The sequence below is a fragment of the Ranitomeya imitator genome, chromosome 3 (genome assembly GCF_032444005.1).
Source record: "Ranitomeya imitator isolate aRanImi1 chromosome 3, aRanImi1.pri, whole genome shotgun sequence".
Classification (NCBI taxonomy): Eukaryota; Metazoa; Chordata; class Amphibia; order Anura; family Dendrobatidae; genus Ranitomeya; species Ranitomeya imitator.
Genome location: NC_091284.1, coordinates 167,745,056 through 167,770,232, shown reverse-complemented (window position 1 = coordinate 167,770,232; position 25,177 = coordinate 167,745,056). Strand labels below are relative to the sequence as shown.

The 25,177-nt window shown below is 43.3% G+C and overlaps 1 protein-coding gene across 2 annotated transcripts in view; it reads right to left on the bottom strand.

Moving 5' to 3' along the window:
* CLCN4 (chloride voltage-gated channel 4) overlaps nucleotides 1-25,177 on the bottom strand; it is a 93,011-nt gene that overhangs the window by 19,279 nt on the left and 48,555 nt on the right. For both annotated transcript variants that reach the window (XM_069761596.1, XM_069761597.1), the window contains 2 exons: nucleotides 22,360-22,546; nucleotides 16,752-17,150 (listed from right to left, as the gene is read on the bottom strand). In XM_069761596.1, the coding sequence (XP_069617697.1) occupies nucleotides 16,752-17,150; nucleotides 22,360-22,546 (586 nt within the window). The remainder of the gene's footprint in view (nucleotides 1-16,751; nucleotides 17,151-22,359; nucleotides 22,547-25,177) is intronic.

Genomic DNA, 25,177 nt, shown 5'->3' with positions numbered 1-25,177 from the left:
TTTTTAATGAGGAAGCTTTCCCGGGGGCACGGGAAATTGGTGGCGTGGCAAGGCCGGGTTCTGGTTTTTTGAGGGACACAAGTGACGTAGATTTGCCTGCAACTGCCCCTCAACCAAGCACAACCGCAGATTTGACAACGGGAACTTTGGCCCACATGGCGGATTATGCCTTGCGTATCCTCAAAAGGGACACACGCATTACAAAAATGATGAACGATGACGATTACTGGTTGGCCTGCCTCCTTGATCCTCGCTATAAAGGCAAATTGCAAAATATTATGCCACATGAGAACTTGGAACTAATATTAGCAACAAAACAATCAACTCTTGTTGACCGTTTGCTTCTGGCATTCCCTGCACACAGCGCCCGTGATCGTTCTCACACGAGCTCCAGGGGCCAGCAGACCAGAGGTGTTAGAGGGGCAGAAATCAGAAGTGGCGTTGGACAGAGGGGTTTTCTGACCAGGTTGTGGAGTGATTTTTCTATGACCGCAGACAGGACAGGTACTGCAGCATCAATTCAAAGTGACAGGAGACAACATTTGTCCAGTATGGTTACAAACTATTTTTCATCCCTTATCGACGTTCTCCCTCAACCGTCATTCCCATTTGATTACTGGGCATCCAAATTAGACACCTGGCCAGAATTGGCAGAATATGCATTGCAGGAGCTTGCTTGCCCGGCAGCTAGTGTCCTATCAGAAAGAGTATTCAGTGCTGCAGGTTCAATACTAACAGAAAAAAGGACTCGTCTGGCTACCCAAAATGTAGATGATCTAACCTTCATTAAAATGAACCACAACTGGATTTCAAAATCTTTTGCCCCACCCTGCCCGGCTGACACCTAGCTTTCCTATGAAAAGGTCTTGCCTGTGGACTATTCTGAATGACTTTTCCAATCTCGTAATTTTCTTCACCTGATTGTCCAGCATACGACATGTTTCCACCTCACGAAATGGCCAAACTCCCCACACGGGGCCGTGCTATCGCCACTTTGCGCTTGGACCCTTGAGAGTGCTGTTTGTCTGAAGAGGTGGGTGTGGCCGCTTTTGGTCGACGGCACTGCCACTGGGTCCCTCATAGTACAATAAAGTGTCTCTGGCGGTGGTGGTGCGCACCCAACGTCAGACACACCGTTGTAATATGAGGGGCCCTGTGCCTGTACCGCCGGCCACAAGACAGTTCCCCCCCCCAGCTCAAACAGTGCTCTACCACTAGCAAAATTATCTCTCACAGCTTCACCAATGTGTAGTCTAGCCGCTGACATCCTTCAATGCCTGGCACTGACAATACCATTGTTTTGACATTTTTGTTATGTTAGGCCTTCGAAGCCTGTCTGCGGTCCCTTCTTTCTACAACTACTACACTGACCAGGCCACTGCTGGCCGTGTTACCCTGGAACCAATTTAAAAGTGCCTACAGTCAGCCCAATTTTGTTATGTTAGGCCTTCGAAGACTGTCTGCCGTCACTCCTTCCACTAGACTTCCACTGACCATACACTGCTGCCCATGTACCCCTGGAACCAATTTAAAGTGCCTACAGCCAGCCCAATTTTGTTATGTTAGGCCTTCGAAGCCTGTCTGCGGTCACTCCTTCCACTAGACTTCCACTGACCAGACCACTGCTGCCCGTGTACCCCTGGAACCAATTTAAAAGTGCCTACAGCCATGTGTTATTATTTTAGGCCTTCGATGCCTGTCTGCGGTCACTCCTTCCACTAGGCCTCCACTGACCACACCACTGCTGCCCGTGTACCCCTGGAACCAATTTAAAATTGCCTACAGCCAGCCCAATTTTTTTATTTTAGGCCTTCGATGCCTGTCTGCGGTCCATTCTTTCAACTACTACTACACTGACCAGGTCACTGCTGCCCGTGTACCCCTGGAACCAATTTAAAATTGCCTACAGCCAGCCCAATTTTTTTATTTTAGGCCTTCGATGCCTGTCTGCGGTCCATTCTTTCAACTACTACTACACTGACCAGGTCACTGCTGCCCGTGTACCCCTGGAACCAATTTAAAATTGCCTACAGCCAGCCCAATTTTTTTATTTTAGGCCTTCGATGCCTGTCTGCGGTCCATTCTTTCAACTACTACTACACTGACCAGGTCACTGCTGCCCGTGTACCCCTGGAACCAATTTAAAATTGCCTACAGCCAGCCCAATTTTTTTATTTTAGGCCTTCGATGCCTGTCTGCGGTCCATTCTTTCAACTACTACTACACTGACCAGGTCACTGCTGCCCGTGTACCCCTGGAACCAATTTAAAATTGCCTACAGCCATGTGTTATTATTTTAGGCCTTCGATGCCTGTCTGCGGTCACTCCTTCCACTAGGCCTCCACTGACCACACCACTGCTGCCCGTGTACCCCTGGAACCAATTTAAAATTGCCTACAGCCAGCCCAATTTTTTTATTTTAGGCCTTCGATGCCTGTCTGCGGTCCATTCTTTCAACTACTACTACACTGACCAGGTCACTGCTGCCCGTGTACCCCTGGAACCAATTTAAAATTGCCTACAGCCAGCCCAATTTTTTTATTTTAGGCCTTCGATGCCTGTCTGCGGTCCATTCTTTCAACTACTACTACACTGACCAGGTCACTGCTGCCCGTGTACCCCTGGAACCAATTTAAAATTGCCTACAGCCATGTGTTATTATTTTAGGCCTTCGATGCCTGTCTGCGGTCACTCCTTCCACTAGGCCTCCACTGACCACACCACTGCTGTCCGTGTACCCCTGGAACCAATTTAAAATTGCCTACAGCCATGTGTTATTATTTTAGGCCTTCGATGCCTGTCTGCGGTCACTCCTTCCACTAGGCCTCCACTGACCACACCACTGCTGTCCGTGTACCCCTGGAACCAATTTAAAATTGCCTACAGCCATGTGTTATTATTTTAGGCCTTCGATGCCTGTCTGCGGTCACTCCTTCCACTAGACTTCCACTGACCAGACCACTGCTGCCCGTGTACCCCTGGAACCAATTTAAAAGTGCCTACAGCCAGCCCAAGTTTGTTATGTTAGGCCTTCGATGCCTGTCTGCGGTCACTCCTTCCACTAGGCCTCCACTGACCACACCACTGCTGCCCGTGTACCCCTGGAACCAATTTAAAATTGCCTACAGCCAGCCCAATTTTTTTATTTTAGGCCTTCGATGCCTGTCTGCGGTCCATTCTTTCAACTACTACTACACTGACCAGGGCACTGCTGGCCGTGTACCCCTGGAACCAACATCAGAAAATATAAAAATAAGTATTTTGCTTATAAAAAAGAAAATACTGGTGAGATATCAAATGCAGACATTTTAACATTAAAAACAAACACACAACTCTAATCTGGTACAGTACTAAAAATGGCCACCAGCTACAATTACTTTCTCCTGCAAGTAGTTAACTGAAAGTTTTTTTAAATTGAAAACACACATATGGCATCCACCGAGTGTTGTCCTGTCGCGTCTTCTTTATATTATTGCCGAGAAGATGCAAAATAATGAAAATAATAAAATCATTAATTACCAAAATAATAGAGAAAGTCAACACCACATTGCAAATAAACATTCATTCCAAATAAAGAAGCAGGGCGCGTCCGAGGGTGAGTATATACCTAATAAGAATATAATCACCCTCGGACGCGCAATGCTTATTTCCAACAGCCTTCCTTCCTAAGAATCAGCCCTTCCGTCGTGTAGAGAGACGTTGTGTTACACTCCAAGGTGTTCCCCAGGTTGCCTTTCCTGAGCTTCGATCTTCCGGCTCTCGTTTAGTAGTTCTTGGAAACTACTCTGCATTAGGCCTTCAAATTGGGTATGGGGTGTAGAGAGATGGTGTGTTCCACTCCAAGGTGTTCCCCAGGTTGCCTTTCCTGAGCTTCGATCTTCCGGCTCTCGTTTAGTAGTTGTTGGAAACTACGCTGCATTAGGCCTTCAAATTGGGTATGGGGTGTAGCGAGAGGGTGTGTTACACTCCAAGGTGTTCCCCAGGTTGCCTTTCCTGAGCTTCGATCTTCCGGCTCTCGTTTAGTAGTTCTTGGAAACTACACTGCATTAGGCCTTCAAATTGGGTATGGGGTGTAGAGAGAGGGTGTGTTACACTCCAAGGTGTTCCCCAGGTTGCCTTTCCTGAGCTTCGATCTTCCGGCTCTCGTTTAGTAGTTGTTGGAAACTACGCTGCATTAGGCCTTCAAATTGGGTATGGGGTGTAGCGAGAGGGTGTGTTACACTCCAAGGTGTTCCCCAGGTTGCCTTTCCTGAGCTTCGATCTTCCGGCTCTCGTTTAGTAGTTCTTGGAAACTACACTGCATTAGGCCTTCAAATTGGGTATGGGGTGTAGAGAGAGGGTGTGTTACACTCTAAGGTGTTCCCCAGGTTTCCTTGCCATTGCTTCGGTCTTCCGACTCTCGTTTAGTAGTTGTAGAAAAGTACACTGCATTAGGCCATACAAAATGGGTATGGGGTGGAGAGAGATGGTGTGTTACACTCCAAGGTGTTCCCCAGGTTGCCTTTCCTGAGCTTCTATCTTCAGGCTCTCATTAAATTGTGGTTAAATGGAACAACTGCATTTGGCGTACTAGTTGGTTTGGGGCCTACTATCGGTGTCTGCCACTCCTTGCTGTTCTCCTCCACTGAACAAAGCTGTGCCGCCTGTTTACTACGGTTGCCAATTTTGAACTGCATTTCGACTACTTACTGATTTGGCCCTACTCTCTGTGTCAGCCTCTCATTCCAGTTGTCCTCCACTGCAATGCCCCCTGGTTATTCCTGTGTTACCAATTTTGAACTGCATTTAGCCCACTTTCTTCTTTGGGCCTATATCTGTGTTTCCACTTCATCGTGCCCATTGCCCAGCCAGTGATAGATGAGTCTGCTGGTACATTGACCCATAACGCAACATTCCCCGTGCACGCTACACAACAACATTGTGACCCTGCTGAAAGTCAGGTTGCTCTTCCCGCATACCATACCACCTTACACGGGGACAAAGAGGAAGGTGCAGATGAAAGTGCAGGTTCCTTCATCAGGTGGGGGGAGGAATACTAGTTGGCGACGTCACTGGCACAGGGCCTCTCATAGTACGCAAAAGTGTTGCTGCCGGTGGGAGGCGCCCCCGCCGTGCAAACACACCGCTGTACTTTGAGGGGCCCTGTGCCAGTGCCAATGCCAACGAGTGGGCCCCCCCTGCTTGCTCAGGTTCACAGCACTTGCAAAGTTGAAATACTTACCTCTCCCTGCTCCACTGCCGTGACGTGGTCCAGATTTCCTGGGCCCACTAATTACTTGAACCAGCCCTACCCCCCACAACTTTAGCCAAATGACCCCCAATTTCAAATGCCTTCCAATTATTATAAGGTAAATTACGCTTGACAAGCTTCATTAAGAAGAATGGATGGTTTTGACATTAAAATGGCCACTCTAGGTGTTTTCCTGGCCCCCACTCACTGCCGACTATGCTGCCCCATTGACTTGCATTGGGTTTCGTGTTTCGGTCGATCCCGACTTTACGTCATAATCGGCCGATTTCACTCGACCCGACTTTGGACATAGTCGGGTTTCGCAAAACCCGGCTCGACTCTAAAAAGGTCAAGGTCGCTCAACTCTACTGGAGAGCTGTCTGTGTGACAGCTCTCCAGCGACCACACAACGACGAAACAGCGACGCTGCAGCGATCGGCATCGTTGTCTATATCGCTGCAGTGTCGCTTAATGTGACGGTACCTCAAGACCCTAGAAACCTCTGGCAGACAGCAAGGACCCAGGGAGAGTGAATACCTGCCATTTGTTATTTTATGTATTTGATAACATTTTAGGTCTACTTCCTGAAAGAGGAAAAACCCATTCAATCAAATTTCTTTGTTAAATGTATTTTATTTTTTTAATTTTCGACATCACTATCCATATTAAAAGCAAAAACTGAAATCTTGCAATTTTCACACTATGGGTACTGAGCAAATAGCGAGTGACTGGCTGTGCTGCTGATGCATATCCAATCAAGGAGTCAGGAGCAAGCAACAGTGTTGACAGTGTGGTTTAGTCTCTATGCCTTTCAAAGATCTTTGTAGTGTTCCTAAAGAAGTCGTCATAATACTTTGAAACGAGTACAGGATAAACCGCACTGTCAACACTTTTACTTGATTCTGCCTCATTGATTGAATGTTCACCAGGAGGGCATGTCTCCCGCTGTTTCATTACTACCCATATTACTGCATTGGATCTGCAAATCTGTGGGGCTGCAGCATCTGGAAACTTATTTTTATACCTTTATATCAGGTGAGCGGAACCACATCTGATCACTACATTAATTTGTATAACACCCTATTGTGCTTTCTTTGTTCCCTAGCCTATTCCAATTTTCACACTATCAGTTAGACTTACATTTCCTAGCCTTTAATGAAGAAGGTTTCTATCCAAAAAACTGAGTTTCAGGCAGTCTATTGCTGATACTGTCCATGTGCCTGAGACCACCAAAAAGTAGGAGTGTAATATTAGCTCTAGTGTCCAGGGTGAAAATTGTAAGATTTTTATTTATATAGATCATCTTTTGAAATATAAAATTATATAAAATCAGAAATTCATAGTGTCACAGTTTTAAGGTAAAATAAAGACACAAGTCTTCTTGGAAAATGAGTGCATTTGGGCTCTAAAATACACAGCAATCATATGTTCTAGGTAGAGTTAAACTAGGAGAATATTGTCCTGTATCCTCGCCCATTTCTCAGTTGGACTTTTAAGGACATGTGTCTTTTTTCAAAAGTACTAGCTACAGTTTTGCTTAAAACTTTACATACACCGGCATACATCCTCACTGGTGACCTGTTTGCTTGTAATCAGTGTGTGTGCATAAAAGCTGAGTGAGTTTCTGGGATCCAGACATACTCTTGCATCTTTCATCCAGCCACTGATGTTTCTGGATTGTTAGTCATGAGGAAAGCAAAATAATTGTCAATAGATCTACAGGAAAATGTAGTTGAACTGCATAAAACAGGAAAGGGATACTAAAAGATATCCAAGGAATTGATAATGCCAGTCAGCAGCATTCAAACTGTGATTAACAAATAAAAAATCAGGGGTTCTGTAAAAACAAACCCAGGGTCAGGTAGACCAACAAAAATGTCTTCCATAACTGCCAGGAAAATTGTTTGCGATGCAAAGAAAAAGCCACAAATAACATCAGCTGAAATACAGGATTCTCTGAAAACTAGCAGTGTGGCTGTTTCAAGATGCACAATGAGGAGACACTTGAAGAAAAATGTACTGCATGGTCGAGTCACCAGAAGAAAGCTATTACTGCACAAATGTCACAAAGCATCTCACCTACTATAAGCAAAACAGCACAGAGACAAGCCTCAAAACTTCTGGAACAAGTAAATTTGGAGTGATGAGATCAAAATTGAACTTTTTGGCCACAAAAATAAATGTCACATTTGGAGAGAGGTCAACAAGGCCTATGGTGAAAGGAACACCATTCCTACTGTAAAGCATGGAGGTGGATTGCTGATGTTTTGGAGATGTGTGAGCTACAATGGCCCAGGAAACTTGGTCAAAGTTGAAGGAAAGACGAATACAGCCCATTATCAGCAAATACTGGAGGTAAATTTGCACTCATCAGCCCGGAAGCTGAGCATGAAATATACTTGAACGTTCCAACATGACAATGATTCAAAACACAAGGCTGTTGTGAATTCTGTGGTCAAGCTCCCTCCTGTGGTCATGAGTGGTACTTCGGCTGGTTCTGTCCTTGAGCTTCCTTTGGTGGATGTGAGTGGGGCTGCGGCTTCTGAGTTTCCTTCCTCAGGTGACGAGGTTAAGTCGTTAGGTGCTGCTCTATTTAACTCCACCTAGTTCTTTGTTCCTGGCCTCCAGTCAATGTTCCAGTATTGGTCTTGCTCTCTCCTGGATCGTTCTTGTGGCCTGTCTGTCCTGCATAAGCGAAGTTTTGCTGGTGTTACTTTTGTTTGCTATTTTTCCTGTCCAGCTTGTTATATTGGTTTTTCTTGCTTGCTGGAAGCTCTGAGACGCAGAGGGAGCATCTCCGTACCGTTAGTCGGTGCGGAGGGTCTTTTTGCCCCCTCTGCGTGGTTGTTTGTAGGTTTTTGTGCTGACCGCAAAGCTATCTTTCCTATCCTCGGTCTATTCAGTAAGTCAGGCCTCACTTTGCTAAAATCTATTTCATCTCTGTGTTTGTATTTTCATCTTACTCACAGTCATTATATGTGGGGGGCTGCCTTTTCCTTTGGGGAATTTCTCTGAGGCAAGCTAGGCTTATCTTTCTATCTTCAGGGCTAGCTAGTTTCTCAGGCTGTGCCCGAGGCGCCTAGGTCTGGTCAGGAGCGCTCCACGGCTACCTCTAGTGTGGTATGATAGGATTAGGGATTGCGGTCAGCAGAGTTCCCACGTCTCAGAGCTCGTCCTATGTTAATAGTAACTATCAGGTCACTTTGTGTGCTCTTAACCACTAGGTCCATTGTGGTTCTGAATCACCAGTTCATAACAGTACTGGAGGCCCAAAGTACTAATGCTTCTCAATAGAGGGAAAAGAGAAGTTCTGAGACCATTTTTTTTTCTTTGCACTGTGTTTTGTCTTTCTTTTCCCCTTTACATCAGGGTGATTCAGAACACAGGTGTAGACATGGACATTCAAGGTCTGTCCTCTTTGATGGATAATCTCGCTATAAGTGTACAGAACATTCAAGATTTAGTGGTTCAGAATCCTATGTTAGAACCTAAAATTCCTATTCCTGAGTTATTTTCTGGAGATAGAGCTAAGTTTCTGAATTTTAAAAATAATTGTAAACTATTTCTGGCTTTGAAACCCCGCTCCTCTGGTGACCCAGTTCAACAAGTAAAGATCATTATTTCTTTATTACGTGGCGACCCTCAAGACTGGGCATTTTCCCTTGCGCCAGGAGATCCTGCATTATGTGATATTGATGCGTTTTTTCTGGCGCTCGGGTTGCTTTATGATGAACCTAATTCAGTGGATCAGGCAGAGAAAATCTTGCTGGCTCTGTGTCAGGGTCAGGATGAGGTAGAGATATATTGTCAGAAGTTTAGGAAGTGGTCTGTGCTCACTCAATGGAATGAATGTGCTCTGGCAGCAATTTTCAGAAAGGGTCTCTCTGAAGCCCTTAAGGATGTCATGGTGGAATTTCCTATGCCTGCTGGTCTGAATGAGTCTATGTCTTTGGCCATTCAGATCGATCGACGCTTACGTGAGCGTAAAACTGTGCACCATTTGGCGGTATTATCTGAGCATAAACCTGAGCCTATGCAATGTGATAGGACTTTGACCAGAGCTGAACGGCAAGAACACAGACATCGGAATGGGCTGTTTTTACTGTGGTGATTCCACTCATGTTATCTCCGATTGTCCTAAGCGCACTAAGCGTTTCGCTAGGTCTGCCACCATTGGTACGGTACAGTCGAAATTTCTTTTGTCCGTTACTTTGATCTGCTCGTTGTCATCCTATTCTGTCATGGCATTTGTGGATTCAGGCGCTTCCCTGAATTTGATGGACTTGGAGTATGCTAGGCGCTGTGGGTTTTTCTTGGAGCCCTTGCAGCATCCTATTCCATTGAGAGGAATTGATGCTACGCCTTTGGCCAAGAATAAGCCTCAGTATTGGACCCAACTGACCATGTGCATGGCTCCTGCGCATCAGGAGGATATTCGCTTTTTGGTGTTGCAGAATCTGCATGATGTGGTCATGTTGGGGTTGCCATGGCTACAAGTCCATAACCCAGTATTGAATTGGAAATCTATGTCTGTGTCCAGCTGGGGTTGTCAGGGGGTACATGGTGATGTTCCATTTCTGTCTATTTCATCATCCACCCCTTCTGAGGTCCCAGAGTTCTTGTCAGATTACCGGGATGTATTTGATGAGCCCAAGTCCAGTGCCCTACCTCCGCATAGGGATTGCGATTGTGCTATCAATTTGATTCCTGGTAGTAAGTTTCCTAAAGGTCGACTGTTTAATTTGTCTGTACCTGAGCACGCCGCTATGCGGAGTTACGTAAAGGAATCCTTGGAGAAGGGTCATATTCGCCCGTCGTCGTCGCCATTGGGAGCAGGGTTCTTTTTTGTGGCCAAGAAGGATGATTCGCTGAGACCTTGTATTGATTACCGCCTTCTAAATAAAATCACAGTCAAATTTCAGTACCCCTTGCCGCTGCTGTCTGATTTGTTTGCTCGGATTAAGGGGGCTAGTTGGTTCACCAAGATAGATCTTCGTGGTGCGTATAATCTTGTGCATATTAAAAAGGGCGATGAATGGAAAACAGCATTTAATACGCCCGAGGGCCATTTTGAGTACCTGGTTATGCCATTCGGGCTTTCTAATGCTCCATCAGTATTTCAGTCCTTTATGCATGACATCTTCCAAGAGTACCTGGATAAATTCCTGATTGTATACTTGGATGATATTTTGGTCTTCTCGGATGATTGGGAGTCTCACGTGAAGCAGGTTAGAATGGTGTTCCAGGTCCTGCGTGCTAATTCTTTGTTTGTGAAGGGGTCAAAGTGTCTCTTTGGTGTTCAGAAGGTTTCATTTTTGGGTTTCATTTTTTCCCCTTCTACTATCGAGATGGACCCTGTTAGAGTTCAGGCCATTTATGATTGGACTCAGCCGACATCTCTGAAGAGTCTGCAAAAGTTCCTGGGCTTTGCTAATTTTTATCGTCGCTTCATCAATAATTTTTCTAGTATTGCTAAACCGTTGACTGATTTAACCAAGAAGGGTGCTGATGTGGTCAATTGGTCTTCTGCTGCTGTGGAAGCTTTTCAGGAGTTGAAGCATCGTTTTTCTTCTGCCCCTGTGTTGTGCCAGCCAGATGTTTCGCTCCCGTTCCAGGTCGAGGTTGATGCTTCTGAGATTGGAGCAGGGGCTGTTTTGTCGTAAAGAAGTTCTGATGGCTCAGTGATGAAACCATGTGCCTTCTTTTCCAGGAAGTTTTCGCCTGCTGAGCGTAATTATGATGTTGGCAATCGAGAGTTGCTGTCCATGAAGTGGGCATTCGAGGAGTGGCGTCATTGGCTTGAAGGAGCTAAGCATCGCGTGGTGGTCTTGACTGATCACAAGAACTTGACTTATCTCGAGTCTCCCAAATGGTTGAATCCTAGACAGGCTCATTGGTCGCTGTTTTTCTCCCGTTTTGACTTTGTGGTTTCGTACCTTCCGGGCTCTAAAAATGTGAAGGCGGATGCCCTGTCTAGGAGTTTTGTGCCCGACTCTCCGGGTTTGCCTGAGCCGGCGGGTATTCTCGAGGAGGGGGTGATTTTGTCTGCCATCTCCCCTGATTTGCGGCGGGTGCTGCAAAAATTTCAGGCTAATAGACCTGACCGTTGCCCAACGGAGAAACTGTTTGTCCCTGATAAATGGACGAGTAGAGTTATCTCTGAGGTTCATTGTTCGGTGTTGGCTGGTCATCCTGGAATCTTTGGTACCAGAGATTTGGTGGCTAGATCCTTTTGGTGGCCGTCTCTGTCGCGGGATGTGCGTTCGTTTGTGCAGTCCTGTGGGATTTGTGCTCGGGCTAAGCCCTGCTGTTCTCGTGCCAGTGGGTTGCTTTTGCCCTTGCCGGTCCCGAAGAGGCCCTGGACACATATCTATGGATTTTATTTCGGATCTCCCCATCTCTCAAAAGATGTCGGTCATTTGGGTGGTTTGTGATCGCTTCTCTAAGATGGTCCATTTGGTACCCTTGTCTAAATTGCCATCCTCCTCTGATTTGGTGCCATTGTTTTTCCAGCATGTGGTTCGTTTACATGGCATTCCGGAGAACATCATTTATGACAGAGGTTCCCAGTTTGTTTCGAGGTTTTGGCGAGCCTTTTGTGCAAGGATGGGCATTGATTTGTCTTTTTCCTCGGCTTTCCATCCTCAGACAAATGGCCAAACTGAACGAACCAATCAGACCTTGGAAACATATCTGAGATGTTTTGTTTCTGCTGATCAGGATGATTGGGTGTCCTTTTTGCCTTTGGCTGAGTTCGCCCTTAATAATCGGGCCAGCTCGGCTACATTGGTTTCACCGTTTTTCTGCAATTCTGGTTTCCATCCTCGTTTCTCTTCAGGGCAGGTTGAGTCTTCGGACTGTCCTGGTGTGGATACTGTGGTGGATAGGTTGCAGCAGATTTGGACTCATGTAGTGGACAATTTGACATTGTCCCAGGAGAAGGCTCAACGTTTCGCTAACCGCACGCACTGTGTGGGTCCCCGACTTCGTGTTGGGGATTTGGTTTGGTTGTCGTCTCGTTATATTCCTATGAAAGTTTCCTCTCCTAAGTTTAAGCCTCGTTTCATTGGTCCGTATAGGATTTCTGAGGTTCTTAATCCTGTGTCTTTTCGTTTGACCCTTCCAGCTTCTTTTTCCATCCATAATGTATTCCATAGGTCATTGTTGCGGTGATACGTGGCACCTGTGGTTCCATCCGTTGATCCTCCTGCCCCGGTTTTGGTTGAGGGGGAGTTGGAGTATATAGTGGAGAAGATTTTGGATTCTCGTATTTCGAGACGGAAACTCCAGTACCTGGTTAAGTGGAAGGGTTATGGTCAGGAAGATAATTCCTGGGTCTTTGCCTCTGTTTTCATGCTGCCGATCTGGTTCGTGCCTTTCATTTGGCTCATCCTGGTCGGCCTGGGGGCTCTGGTGAGGGTTCGGTGACCCCTCCTCAAGGGGGGGGTACTGTTGTGAATTCTGTGGTCAAGCTCCCTCCTGTGGTCATGAGTGGTACTTCGGCTGGTTCTGTCCTTGAGCTTCCTTTGGTGGATGTGAGTGGGGCTGCGGCTTCTGAGTTTCCTTCCTCAGGTGACGAGGTTAAGTCGTTAGGTGCTGCTCTATTTAACTCCACCTAGTTCTTTGTTCCTGGCCTCCAGTCAATGTTCCAGTATTGGTCTTGCTCTCTCCTGGATCGTTCTTGTGGCCTGTCTGTCCTGCATAAGCGAAGTTTTGCTGGTGTTACTTTTGTTTGCTATTTTTCCTGTCCAGCTTGTTATATTGGTTTTTCTTGCTTGCTGGAAGCTCTGAGACGCAGAGGGAGCACCTCCGTACCGTTAGTCGGCGCGGAGGGTCTTTTTGCGCCCTCTGCGTGGTTGTTTGTAGGTTTTTGTGCTGACCGCAAAGCTATCTTTCCTATCCTCGGTCTATTCAGTAAGTCGGGCCTCACTTTGCTAAAATCTATTTCATCTCTGTGTTTGTATTTTCATCTTTACTCACAGTCATTATATGTGGGGGGCTGCCTTTTCCTTTGGGGAATTTCTCTGAGGCAAGGTAGGCTTATCTTTCTATCTTCAGGGCTAGCTAGTTTCTCAGGCTGTGCCCGAGGCGCCTAGTTCTGGTCAGGAGCGCTCCACGGCTACCTCTAGTGTGGTATGATAGGATTAGGGATTGCGGTCAGCAGAGTTCCCACGTCTCAGAGCTCGTCCTATGTTAATAGTAACAATCAGGTCACTTTGTGTGCTCTTAACCACTAGGTCCATTGTGGTTCTGAATCACCAGTTCATAACACAAGGCCAAGCTGACCTGTCATTGGCTGCAGCAGAACAAAGTGAAGGTTCTGGAGTGGCCATCTCAGTCTCAAGGGCACAGTTCATGCTAGATAGCCCAGGAATTTACAGGAACTGGATGCTTTTTGCCAAGAAGAGTGGGCAGCTTTACCATCTGAGAAAATAAAGAACCTCATCTACAACTACCACAATAGACTTCAAGCTGTCATTGGTGTTAGAGGGGGCAATACATGGTATTAAGAAATGGGTTATGTGAACTTTTGATTAGGGTCATTCGGATGTTTTGGGTTGTCATTATGATTTAAAAAGAGAAACAGTGGTTTGACAATAAATGACTTCACCCAATCACTAACCATGAGTGGAGAAAAAGTTTTGGTGTTATCATTCATATTCTCTGAAAAAAAGCAAAAAAAGCAAACATGCTGCTGGGGTATGTAAACTTTTGAGTACAAGTGTATATACCTAGTCCATTGTCTTTTAAAACATAACTTAATTTCCCATCTTTCTGTCCATGGCCTATTGTCAGAAAGGTGCTATGAAGCCTTTAGCTAATTCCATTTTGCCAATAACCCCTTCCTCCTGTGGCCGAGCTTCATTTTTTTGTTATTTTTTTCATCGCTTTCTTTCAAAAACCATAACTTTTTTTTGTCCATATAGACATATGTTGCTTTTTTGTAGGGTTAGTTTTACTTTTGAAAGACACATTTTACCACACATAGTACTGAAAAATAGGGAAAAAAATTCCAAGAGCAATGAAAATACAAAAAACAAAACACAATTCCGTCATTGTTTTGGGGCTTTGTTTTTACAATGTTGATCATGCAGTAAAACTAATCTGACATTAAGATTCTCCAGGTTAGTACGATTATGGACATATCAAACTTGTGCAGTTTTTATGATTTTAGTAGTACAAAAATTCAGCAATTTGAAAAACTTTTTTGTTTGTCATCATTATCGAAGACCCGCAATGTTCTATTTTTTCTGTTGATGGAGCAGTGTAAGGACTTGGGATAGATCTGACATTTTGATCGCTTCTCATCTCTCTTTTTTGCAGCATTACAGTAAATGATACCTAATATGTGTTCTTGTTTTGTTTGTTTTTTTAAACACTTTAATTTTCATTGGGATGAAGGGGGTTGGGGTAATTAGAATTTATATATATATATATATATATATATATATATATATATATATGTATATATATATATATATATACATATATATATATATATATAGTATATACAGAAATACAAGAGCATTGCTGCACATAGGAAAAATCATGGTCTCCTCTGAAGTCCAACAACAACCTGGGCTTCAATGGGGCTTTAATGGCAAACAAGGGGATTTTCAGCAGGCCCCAAGCTGCCCTAGCAAGGCATCTGCATCAAGTGACTGCATCTCGGGGTGGTGGGTTGGGCAATGGGTGCATAGAATGGCCCAATTATATTGTCGCATTTAACAGGTAAGCAACCAGCTGTTAAAGGCCTCTGTGTGTCACAGTCATTATCTGCTGGGTAAGGTGCGAGCTTAGCCTGTGAGCCTGCCCCATACACCTTCTCCCGATTTGTGCCGTACTTGGGAAAGGGTTAATGCCAGTGAGTTTCTAATCATTTTTTTTAATAAGCAGATTTTAAAAAATGGATGTTTACTAACATTTTAGAACTGCAGGGTAAGCAGTCCTAGTCTTGTGAACCTGATCTACTCTGTAAACAAGAAACGTCTTGATTAAAAGGAATTTAGAAAAAACGTCCTGGCAGCGGCTTCGCAGCAGCCCACTGTGATCAAGAGGTTTCTTGTGTATGTTTAGAAAATTGTGATAAGTTCTGGAGAAAATGGTTGAAATGTTTTAAATGTTTAGTGTTTTTTTCCTCTTTGATTGTGGTATGTTATTGTGCAATGAGACAAGATACCTGATGTGAACTTAGGGGATTTACATGGGAAATTTGAAGCAAAATATGAATATTACATTTGGCCAGTCCCTTTACAGTTTATATGTGTTCATGTGGAAACATGATTAACCATTTGTTGTTTAAAATTCTAAACTCAAAAAGTTATATAAACAGCCTATGAAATCAGGAGTGGTCATACACAAGCCATTCGGCAGACTGTTATCATTTCCAACCCCCCAGACAGCTACACGTTCAATTGTGGTATGTGGGCTTGTGTTCCTACCGGAAAGAAGGGAATCGGCCGCTGCCAGACACTTCAGATGGCGACTAATTTTTGGTGAGAACAAAAGGATTGAACAAACTGAAATCCAAATACTTAATCAATGTTATCCACATCATCAGGGGAGATTCCAGAGACCCAGCCAAAATCTGGGCAGGTTCAGCCACCATTAGTGTAATGTGTAAAGCCTAAAGCTGGTAACAGATATGAGATACCTGTTGCATGGACATTCAGTCTCCACCATCAGAAAGCCCATTTGGCTTTAATTGCAAAAATTATATTCTAGAGTTGAGCAGAAAGATTTCCAGGACCTTGGTCCAGCGGCCATTTTGGGGCTCCATGGCAGCTGGACTTGAGCATTGTGAAATTCATACTACATGCTATCATCATGGGCATCTCTTCGGATTAGTGGTCTGACTCATGATGGTTAGGAGGCCTACTAATTAGAAGAGTAACCAGGATGCAGGCAGGTAGTAGGAATTTTGCAGTGCTCAGGTGTGGTTGCCTCAGAGTACCGATGTGGCTGTTTGACCAGGGTCTTGAGAATCATTTTGCTTGACTTAACTGGAGTAATGTACAGTCATCTCTGGCATCACTTATATGGGTTAGGACTGGCATCAGGATGCTAGGGTTATACCAGCTGCAGATCTTGATGATCTGTGTGCAGCGTGGTAGGACATTACTGAAACATCCATCAATTAATGTATAAGGCTACGTTCACATTTGCGTTGCATAGGGCGCAACCGCGGTGACGCATGCGTCATGCGCCCCTATATGTAAAATGGGGGGCGCATGGACATGCGTTGCACTTGCGTTTTGTGGAGTGATTTTGCTGTGGCCAAGTGTAGTGTACTTTGTTCACAAATCAATATGAGACTTGGATTTTGTTTAATGATCACTGTTAGTGGCTATAGTATATATCCATTTAGCTCAGTGGCATGTAATCAATTAACTTGTGCTCTATATAATATAAATACAGGATTTACCTAAATGGTGGTGTGCTTAATGCTAAAGGAGTAAACTTCTCAATGATAAAACATTAATATTAAAAATGCATATAAGATTATAAATCCCAAACTTACTGATGGCAATTATGAGTTCTCTCCTTTGGGCAAAGCCAATCAGACGCTCTGAGTCTCTGGATACCACAACAGGGAAACCATTATAATCGGTGTCTTTGATTAGAGTCTCCACATCTTCTACTGTCATATTGTCCTGAGTGAGAACAGAGAGTGGCGGTTCTCCACGGCGAGGTCTCATCACATCTGTTGCTAGAGTTCTGTGGGTGAATTCATCCTTGACATCCAAGAATGGGTATCCATTTAGATGGATGTGTGCATCATAAATTCCTTCTTTCCCAAATGCATCTGCAACCCATTTACTTGTTACTGCGGCTGCCATTAATGGTACTATGTACTCCAGACCGCCGGTCAACTCAAACATAATAACAACCAAGGAAACAGTCATCCTAGTGACGCCACCTGAAATTAAAAATAACATTACTATGGAATACGGATTTCTACAGAAAAAAGAAACACATTATTCATTTACAGAATACAAATTCACAGTCACAAATGTTCTCATTGTGGTTATGGATGAGGGCCACACACAAACAAATCAGGCCAAAATCTACAGTAATTTATTAGATAATATGAACATTTCAGGGAATGGCAAGTCGTATTCCCCATTTGGCATTTTCACAACACAATGGCTTATCAGTTCTATATAGCACATATCTGATATTTAGAGCTTGCTCTTGCTGGCTGCCCAGTGGCCGTAAATGATCGCCGATCAGCATCAGTGGCCATTGAATATCCTGTTTAGACAAGCTGACCGCGCTTACGGTGCTTTTTGATCAACCAGTAGTAGATCTTTCTTTGCGCACATACTATCATGGTTCTGCTGACATAGGATGTAATGTTGCCAAGAATGTTGACTTTTTAAAGTAAACTTAGAGATGATTTCACCTGACGAACGAGCATTTTGATCGTCAGCCTGTTTACACTGCATTCTTAGAAATATTAATTCCCGATAACTGTGCAGTGTATATGCACCTGTTTTCTTCTTGAACAATTTATTTTTGTCTTTTATGCTTCTTTATTGTCAAATTGTCTGATTTTAGCTAAATCTTTCTTGTTGCCTAAAACAAAGAATAACAGATTGATGATGAGCAAACCAAGTATTTTCACAAGATTCTGGGCTCCCTATTATAGAGGCCTCCAGTCCTAACTCTCACTAATAGCTAATTGGAAGAGAGAATAATTAGGCAGATGGACACTAACTAGACCAATCCAGTCAGTATGCCACCATTGACGTGCGGCAGTGGCGTACTCTTCCCCTCCACCGGGAACAACTTTACTCAGTAATGTTCTATTCACACTTTTGCATTTCTCTAACAAAACTCCTCTACACTTATGTGAATTTAATAGAAAATAGTTTTCTCTCCAAACAGCATAAAAGATCATTTATCCTTTATGAATGGCAGAGAACCATTGCATGAAAAATGTTCTCTGCAACACTTGTTTTAACAAAGTACTGAAGGGAAAGATCTAGGTGTGCTATTCATATTTGATTAGGCTATTTTAATGGCAGATAGAAGCTATAGAAGAATGCTGATGCAGGTGGGTAAAAGTAGTGTCGTAATGTGGGTAACGGTGCCTAAGGAGGCCCAAAAACGCATCTGCTGGAAAAGGAGGAAACATTATAAATCTTAGATGGAGACCCTGTAACAAATTTTCCAACATTCACTTAAATTGGTCGCCCAAGGATAAATATTTGATGACCTATCTAGAGGATACGTCATCAATAGCAGATTGGTTGGGGGCCGATGCCAATGCTTCCACCGATCAGATCAATCTTGCTTTAGCGGATGTATACACTTTGAATGGAGCTTCTGGGCAGAGCTCCATGCAAAGTGCAGGGTACTGCAGCAATTCTTCTGAATAGAAGCTGAACTGTGCTTGCATCAAAGGGTTTACAATGTTTGCTTTGTCTAACAAAACAAAAATAAGGTGATCGTGTGGGCGGCGGGTGTCAGACCTCCAAAGATCTGCTTTTGATGACCTATCCTGAAGATAGGTAATAAAATACCTATACCCGGATAACCCCTTTAAGAATGTATTTGGCAATTTCTTTATTATTATAGCACCATTTATTCCATGGCACTTTACATGTATTCTATGTACAACAATGGATATAAATCAGGCAGGCAGCAAAGGACCTGCTCAGATTCCAACTTTACCCGACAGCTTTGAATGTTTTTATCAAGTTGATTTTGCTGTTGAGGCATGAATTCTAATAACTACAGTAAATTAGGGAATAGCTATTTCAGCAAGCCTCTAATATATTACAATGTGAACCTGACCTTTAATTACCCCCCTTAGTGCATGCTATGTTACACATCACAATGTTTCTATTGTTCACATTTACACTTGTACTGTGGTCTGGGTATTGATTTCCTGTAATTCTCTTCTTTTATTGTTTCACAGTTTCTCTTTTCACCATCTGCAATATCTACTTTACACTTTGGGAGCCGAATTACCAAAACAGAGAAAAGCCAGCATGACGTGACATTATGACTATAGCGCAACACCAGGAAAAATTACTGATTGTGCTTTGGCTTGAAAATACATGTTCAGCGTCTATAGACATTTCAACACATTGAAGCAGATTATATGTCATCCCCTGAGCTGAATTTTTAAGACTCAGTTAATATAGGTACTGAGCACCATCAAATGCCCGGCATCATTTATTACCATTCATTTTGACATTGAATGATCAACTACTAAAGCATAAGTAATCAAATATTAACCAATTCCATAAGTACAGTGGGGCAAAAAAGTATTTAGTCAGTCAGCAATAGTGCAAGTTCCACCACTTAAAAAGATGAGAGGCGTCTGTAATTTACATCATAGGTAGACCTCAACTATGGGAGACAAACTGAGAAAAAAAAATCCAGAAAATCCCATTGTCTGTTTTTTTAACATTTTATTTGCATACTATGGTGGAAAATAAGTATTTGGTCAGAAACAAAATTTCATCTCAATACTTTGTAATATATCCTTTGTTGGCAATGACAGAGGTCAAACGTTTTCTGTAAGTCTTCACAAGGTTGCCACACACTGTTGTTGGTATGTTGGCCCATTCCTCCCTGCAGATCTCCTCTAGAGCAGTGATGTTTTTGGCTTTTTGCTTGGCAACACGGACTTTCAACTCCCTCCAAAGGTTTTCTATAGGGTTGAGATCTGGAGACTGGCTAGGCCACTCCAGGACCTTGAAATGCTTCTTACGAAGCCACTCCTTCGTTGCCCTGGCGGTGTGCTTTGGATCATTGTCATGTTGAAAGACCCAGCCACGTTTCATCTTCAATGCCCTTGCTGATGGAAGGAGGTTTGCACTCAAAATCTCACGATACATGGCCCCATTCATTCTTTCATGTACCCGGATCAGTTGTCCTGGCCCCTTTGCAGAGAAACAGCCCCAAAGCATGATGTTTCCACCACCATGCTTTACAGTAGGTATGGTGTTTGATGGATGCAACTCAGTATTCTTTTTCCTCCAAACACGACAAGTTGTGTTTCTACCAAACAGTTCCAGTTTGGTTTCATCAGACCATAGGACATTCTCCCAAAACTCCTCTGGATCATCCAAATGCTCTCTAGCAAACTTCAGACGGGCCCGGACATGTACTGGCTTAAGCAGTGGGACACGTCTGGCACTGCAGGATCTGAGTCCTTGGTGGCGTAGTGTGTTACTTATGGTAGGCCTTGTTACATTGGTCCCAGCTCTCTGCAGTTCATTCACTAGGTCCCCCCGCGTGGTTCTGGGATTTTTGCTCACCGTTCTTGTGATCATTCTGACCCCACGGGGTGGGATTTTGCGTGGAGCCCCAGATCGAGGGAGATTATCAGTGGTCTTGTATGTCTTCCATTTTCTAATTATTGCTCCCACTGTTGATTTCTTCACTCCAAGCTGGTTGGCTATTGCAGATTCAGTCTTCCCAGCCTGGTGCAGGGCTACAATTTTGTTTCTGGTGTCCTTTGACAGCTCTTTGGTCTTCACCATAGTGGAGTTTGGAGTCAGACTGTTTGATGGTGTGCACAGGTGTCTTTTTATACTGATAACAAGTTTAAACAGGTGCCATTACTACAGGTAATGAGTGGAGGAAAGAGGAGACTCTGAAAGAAGAAGTTACAGGTCTGTGAGAGACAGAAATCTTGATTGTTTGTTTCTGACCAAATACTTATTTTCCACCATAAAATGCAAAAAAAATGATAAAAAAACAGACAATGTGATTTTCTGGATTTTTTTTCTCAGTTTGTCTCCCATAGTTGAGGTCTACCTATGAAGTAAATTACAGACGCCTCTCATCTTTTTAAGTGGTGGAACTTGCACTATTGCTGACTGACTAAATACTTTTTTGCCCCACTGTATATCTATTAAAATATTACATTGGATTACTAAATGTATCCTTTATAAACGGAATCTGTCTGTAGGATCAGCCCTCCTAAGCCATCTATATAGGTATATAGGTCATAGGAAGCTGAATAAAATGAAACCTTCATATCTGTGGTCCGATCTATTATTCCAGAGAAATCCATGATTTTCTTATATGTAAATGAGCTGCTCAGGACTATGGGACAGACACTGTTCTGCATGAGAATCTGCCTCCAGAGATTATTTGTAATAAGAGGGAGAGTTACCAGTGTGAGACATGTAACTAACACAGAATAGGAGAAATTACATTTGTCTTCTTACAAATAAAATAGCAGCTGCATCTCTCACAGCTCTGCTGTATTACAACACTATTACAACCTTTTTTGCCTGTGACATGGAAGTTGAGAGGAACATGCAGATGTGTTAGTTAAGGCTCGCTCACAATGGCGTATAATACGGAGGAGTGCAATGCGAGAAAATCCTACTCTGACCAGCGTTATTCTATGAGGCAGAGCCACTATTGGCTGCATATCTCACATGGCGCGCACCCATTAAAGTCAATGGGTGCGTGCAAAACATAGGACTGCACTTTGATGTCATCCAAGCGCGGTTCGATATATGCCTGAGACAGGCAATGGAGAAGATGGAGAGATTAATCTGTCCTTCTCCTATGATTCGATTCTCGCATGTGAGAGGATTGGATCACAGTAAAATGCGACACTGCTCACACTCACAGCAGAATTTGAGCTGGGTCTCATTAGCATATCAGATTGGATGCTGGAGCATCGGATGCTATATGCTAATGTGACATCTGTCTTATAATCACACAGCTCTGCAGTGAAAACAGTAGAGCACAGAGCGGCCATTGCACATCATACTGGTAATTCCCCCTTTCATTTATAATAATCTCTGGAGGCAGATCCCCATGCAGATCAGTCTCCGGCCCAAAGCCTGGAAAAGGTCATTTACATATTTAAAAAAATGTGAATATCTCTGGAATAAGACATCAGATCGCAGATACCAAGATATCATTTTAGTCAATTTCCTATGGACTAAATGCCCATATAGAGCCATGATTCTACTGACAGATTCCCTTTAATTAACACTATCACTATATTTTGTACAGAGCCAATATGTGGCACTTTCAGAAGTGCATGGGTCTGTACTTTATCTCCATATGCCACAGTCCATCTAATATTGTGTCCTATTTTATTACACTAGTTTGCGGTGTGGAGGAAGTCAATAGGTCTGTACCTAGGCAAGCTGCAGCTCCCACCATAGCATAGAGTCCTGGAGTGACACAATCTGCTCCTGGCCTGCACCAGTTCCTAAAGATGATCCAGTCATGGTGGTGATAGGCCAGCTGCTCAACTCCAACACCGACTATGCGACCGGCTATAGCTCCAACTGCTATGCTTGGAATAAACAGACCTGATGGGATCTGTAAAAATAAAGAAACTCAACTGTGCAGATGAAAATGCAACATGTAACAAAATATAATGGGAAATGAGGCTAGATAATTCCAATAAACCAGCCAATTTGTGCAAACTTTTCTATTTCCTACCACTGTCCATAAGAGTCATACAGAAAAGGCAATAAAGGTCGGTTTCTGAAGGCAACGTTTCACTGGCCCACCCGTGTTCCCAAGCTGTGGCACAAAGTCTCCAGGGTCAAGTAGACGAAATCCATATTTGGAGCAGACTTATAGATGATATTTCTATTAATGTGCACATGGAAGGTTTAATGGAAGGTGAATATTTGGATTCTGAAACCAACCAAAAGGTGTCTGACAACTAAAATGTACAATATCATCTATCTGCCTATCTACACAGACTTTCAACATTATTTTTAAATACTTCTGTTTTCGATCCAAAATCTTGTGTCCTCCTTCCAATATGGACAAGCAGGAATATGAAGATGTGCAAGGATATTGTATCTTGCTGTGCATGATGTTACAATGATATGGTAAAAATTAGGAAAACAGATCAGATATGTCACAGCTCCTAGAACAAGAGTAAGGACAAGGCTCAGCAGTTTCCCTGTATAGCAGATTGTTGGATAGGGAACATGTATGCACAAAATGCCTTCAATAAAAGGCTTACTGTGCCATGGATTTTTTTTATAATGATTCTAGGTTCTTCAAATATTTAGAGAAGTGCTCCGAGGCGACCTTCTAGGGCTGAGACTCTTGGTGGTCTCACGTATTAAAACAGCTTGTAAATATTCATGAAACAGGAAAGACACCTGCAAAAAGTCTATAGGCTAATATAAAGGAGACCGTGTCCTGATGCAAAAACTGGCTGAATAATTGATCACTACCAAGAAGCAAATTTACTAGAAGGAACATCGGGACTGGCACGGATTTATTAGGTGATGTTTATGACATAATGGCTTGCTCAGTTGATACCATATCACCTTTTTACTGATACTTTGGTTTAATTCAGTTAATGTATGATATTCAATAAAGTTAAAGGGTGACAATAATAAATCTATAGTTCACAAAAAACACATTAGATACATAGATCTTTTGAAAATGTAAGTACTTTATTATTTACTTCATGGTCTCGACTAATCAAGGGGCTTATGCCAGAAAACTGGTGTAAAAAAAAGTTGCTAAATTTTGCACAACACCAATTTGCTCAAATATGTTGCGACTTTTGGTGCTTTCACACCAGCACCTCCAAAATGGGTGGACCTGGGGAGGAGCCAGAGAGGTGCAGGGCATGGCTATGCCAGCCCATCAGATTCATCTAAAGTGGCGGCATTTCTTACGCCAGTAATCTTACAATTGGAATAATATTTCTGAAGAGGCACATGGAGGCTAAAGCCACTGCTAAGATGCGCCAAATTCATTAAGTAGTGTGTGTCTCTAGAATGAATTCTGTGCATCCTATTCCTTCAGACCCCCCCCCCCCCCAATGACACTGGTGTACAAAACAGCAGTCTTAGTGAATTAGGGCCTATTTAAAAAAAAAAATCAGGTTCCTCGCATCATGTTCTCATTCACTTTATGCAGTTAATAGCCCTCTGTGTCTGTACTGATACATACTTAGGCAGTTAACTGGTTCATGCAGCTTTACATGAACACCCGAGCCTTACACTATGGCCGGTCTGAATAGCTAAAGCAATTGTTACCATCCACCTCTCGTGTCTCCCCTTTTCCTCATAGTTTGTAAGCTTGCGAGCAGGGCCCTCATTCCTCCTGGTATCTGTTTTGAACTGTATTTCTGTTTTGCTGTAATGTCTATTGTCTGTACAAGTCCCCTCTATAATTTGTAAAGCGCTGCGGAATATGTTGGCGCTATATAAATAAAAATTATTATTATTATGCTTTTATTGTATGTGCTGAACTGCTGCTGAAATCAAACGCCATTTCACGACTCCCATACTGGTGATTAGTGGGGCTCCAATCAATCTGACATTCATTCCTCATGAGCTCAGGAAGGCTCTGTGAAGGTCAGCGTAATGTCCAACAACTTGATAATGTGCTGTGTAATAATCCGCAAATCATTGTACGGTATTTAAGAATTATATTATCTTACCCTGAAAAATGTCTCCAAGTTGCCAGCTGCTATATGTCTCTCATTTGTCTTAATTGCTGTTTACTGCCTATAGTAATGGATAATCTGTCTCTAGCAGCAGATATACTGAGAGAGATGATTTTAAGTAGGTGTGATTTTCTCTGCGCTCCTGCTGTTCTCTCTGAAAAAAAACTGTATGCAGGCATAAAGAAGAGGTGGTCTTTCTTTCAGTTCAGGCAGGCAAGCTATTGGGCACTGGCAGGAGCAACACCTGCTGAAAAGTGAGGGAAATTAAGTTTCAGAACCTGTAGTGCTAATAGAAAGCTTATGCAGAGGGCCTGCCCATGTAATAAAAGTGGATGACAAGTTTCAGAGACTTGAGAGTTTTTGGACATATTAGAATGGTATGTGCTCCAAAAGCTATTTCAACTTGTTGTGGGTGTTACTAAGTCCAGGCATAGTTAAAGGTTTTATGTAAAAAGATATGTATGCTTTAGATTCTAAAAAGTGTCTAGGAAAATGGTAGCAGTACAGTAGTTGGCACCTCACAT